Genomic DNA, 2,118 nt, shown 5'->3' with positions numbered 1-2,118 from the left:
ATGTGTAAAACCCACTGTAACACTCAAAATAAAACACAAGATTTCATGAAGTCTCAAGCTTGTGGTAGGAATTGCGGGCTGTGCCAAGACCACATGCCCAGGGTTGTCCTTTTCTTCCCTCCCTCCTTGGGCCTTTTCTAGCAGAAGTTCTGCTGTGTCACCTGTTCAGTCACCACATGAGCTGCTTCATTGGGATCATGGCACTGATTCACAAAGTCACAAATCTCTTGACTGTTCACCATGAAGTTAATTCCATCCGTAGTGAGGACCAGGAAGCTGTCATCAGCATGCTGTAGCTGCAATCACAACCAAATGCATGTAATTATAAACTATACTCTGCCCCGGAATAATCTTGATAATACCAAGAGTTTATCTATTTTGCAGAGTGTCATCTGTGTAAGAGCTTATAGGCAAAAAACAGTGAAAATGCAAAGCCCATATGTAGAGCAAAAGTAGCAACATTTAGAACGAACCACCAAGGACAAACTTAAAATTTACTTAGTAACACCACAAAGGAAGAAGCCAGATGGCCAAATGCTGAGAGGTGACACAAAGTAATGACTAAGAGTGCCATCTCCAGAGCCAGCCTTCCTAAGTTTGAATCCTGCCTCTTTGTTATTTGGCTGGGTGAGCAGAGAATTGATCTCTGTATGCTTTAGATTTGTTTTCCTAGTACAATGGGGATAGCAGTACCTATTTGGAACAGAGCCTGGCACATAGTAAACCCTACATAAACATTTGTTAGATAAAATTAATGTGAGTGGGATATCTATGACATGAAACCCTTCATGCAATTTATTAGCAAACGTTTGCTGCCATTATTGAAAACCTACACTACCCTGTGCCAGGTACTACAGTTGGCTTCAGGGTTTCAGAGAGGGAAGTGCCAGCTTGCCGACTGGGCATGTGTTGGGGGCAGTCCAGGGTAATGGGGACCCTGATTAGTACCATGCAAACGTTGCCACAAAAACAGAAGTGGGCAATGATTTAGCTTGTTGGAAAAGGGAAGTCAGGGACAGCTTCCAAGGGGAGGTGACGCTGGATGATCGGGGGTGCAGGTGAGGAAAAGCAGCAGAGCCATTCTACCGGGAGAATTCCACGAAATGCCGGGGCAAAAATAAACCAACAACTTCTTCATACATTAGGCCCGGAAAGTAGTATCTAATTTTATTTACCCTTCCATAAATTACTCATTTTTTTTTTTCCTAAAAGATGACCAGTAAGGGGATCTTAACCCTTGACTTGGTATTGTCAGCACCATGCTCTCCCAAGTGAGCTAACCGGCCATCCCTACATAGGGATCTGAAACCGTGGCCTTGGTGTTATCAGCATCACACTCTCCCAAGTGAGCTAACTGGCTATCCCTATATAGGGATCCGAACCTGCGGCCTTGGTGCTATCAGCATCACACTTTCCCAAGTGAGCCACGGGCTGGCTCTAATTACTCCCTTTCAAAAATCATTTTGGGGAGCTGGCCAGTTAGCTTACTTGGGACAGCATGGTGCTGATAACACCAAGGTCAAGAGTTTGGATCCCCACACTGGCTAGTGGCCAAAAAATAAAAATAAAAAAACAAAATAAAAATCATTTTCGGGCTAGCCAGTTAGCTCAGTTAGTTAGAGCTGTTCCTCATAAAAATCATTTTGGCTTCAGTTAAGGCTTCTGAGACAGCCTGTAGCTAAAGACAGCCCTACACTCATTCTTTACACATGTATCAACTATTTTCAAGTCCTTTCTCACCTTAATCCTCTTTGTCTCAGGTTCTGCTATCACGCCACTGGCTTTAAGATCCAGATCTCCAATACTCCTTGTCATTGCAAGTCTGCCATTTACATGAGGCTGTCCCAAACTATTCCAAGCTACAAAACCACCACATTTCTTGATCCTGGTCAAGAAAAAGTTAAAAGACAACGATGTGATATGCAGAAAACCAAGTCACTGTTAAACTTAAGCATGACATCAGTTTATAAATGCAAAATTTCTGGCCAGCCACTCAAAACAAAACAAAACAAACAAAAAAAAAAATGCAAAATTTCATTTCTACCTTGAACTGTAAACATTACCCCTACAGAATGATCAGTCAGTGCTGGTACTACCTTTCCTTTTCATCTTTTCTTT

General features: G+C 42.5%; 1 protein-coding gene across 1 annotated transcript in view; it reads right to left on the bottom strand.

The window, feature by feature from the left end:
• PPM1K (protein phosphatase, Mg2+/Mn2+ dependent, 1K) overlaps window positions 1-2,118 on the bottom strand; it is a 26,869-nt gene that overhangs the window by 4,967 nt on the left and 19,784 nt on the right. Inside the window, exons 6-8 of the mRNA XM_008574255.1 lie at window positions 2,097-2,114; window positions 1,741-1,885; window positions 162-296 (exon numbers count right to left, since the gene is read on the bottom strand). Of these exons, the coding sequence (XP_008572477.1) occupies window positions 162-296; window positions 1,741-1,885; window positions 2,097-2,114 (298 nt within the window). The remainder of the gene's footprint in view (window positions 1-161; window positions 297-1,740; window positions 1,886-2,096; window positions 2,115-2,118) is intronic.

This window comes from Galeopterus variegatus, unplaced genomic scaffold, assembly GCF_000696425.1.
Source record: "Galeopterus variegatus unplaced genomic scaffold, G_variegatus-3.0.2 Scaffold1019, whole genome shotgun sequence".
Lineage (NCBI taxonomy): Eukaryota > Metazoa > Chordata > Mammalia > Dermoptera > Cynocephalidae > Galeopterus > Galeopterus variegatus.
This window is presented reverse-complemented; position numbering and strand designations above follow the sequence as displayed.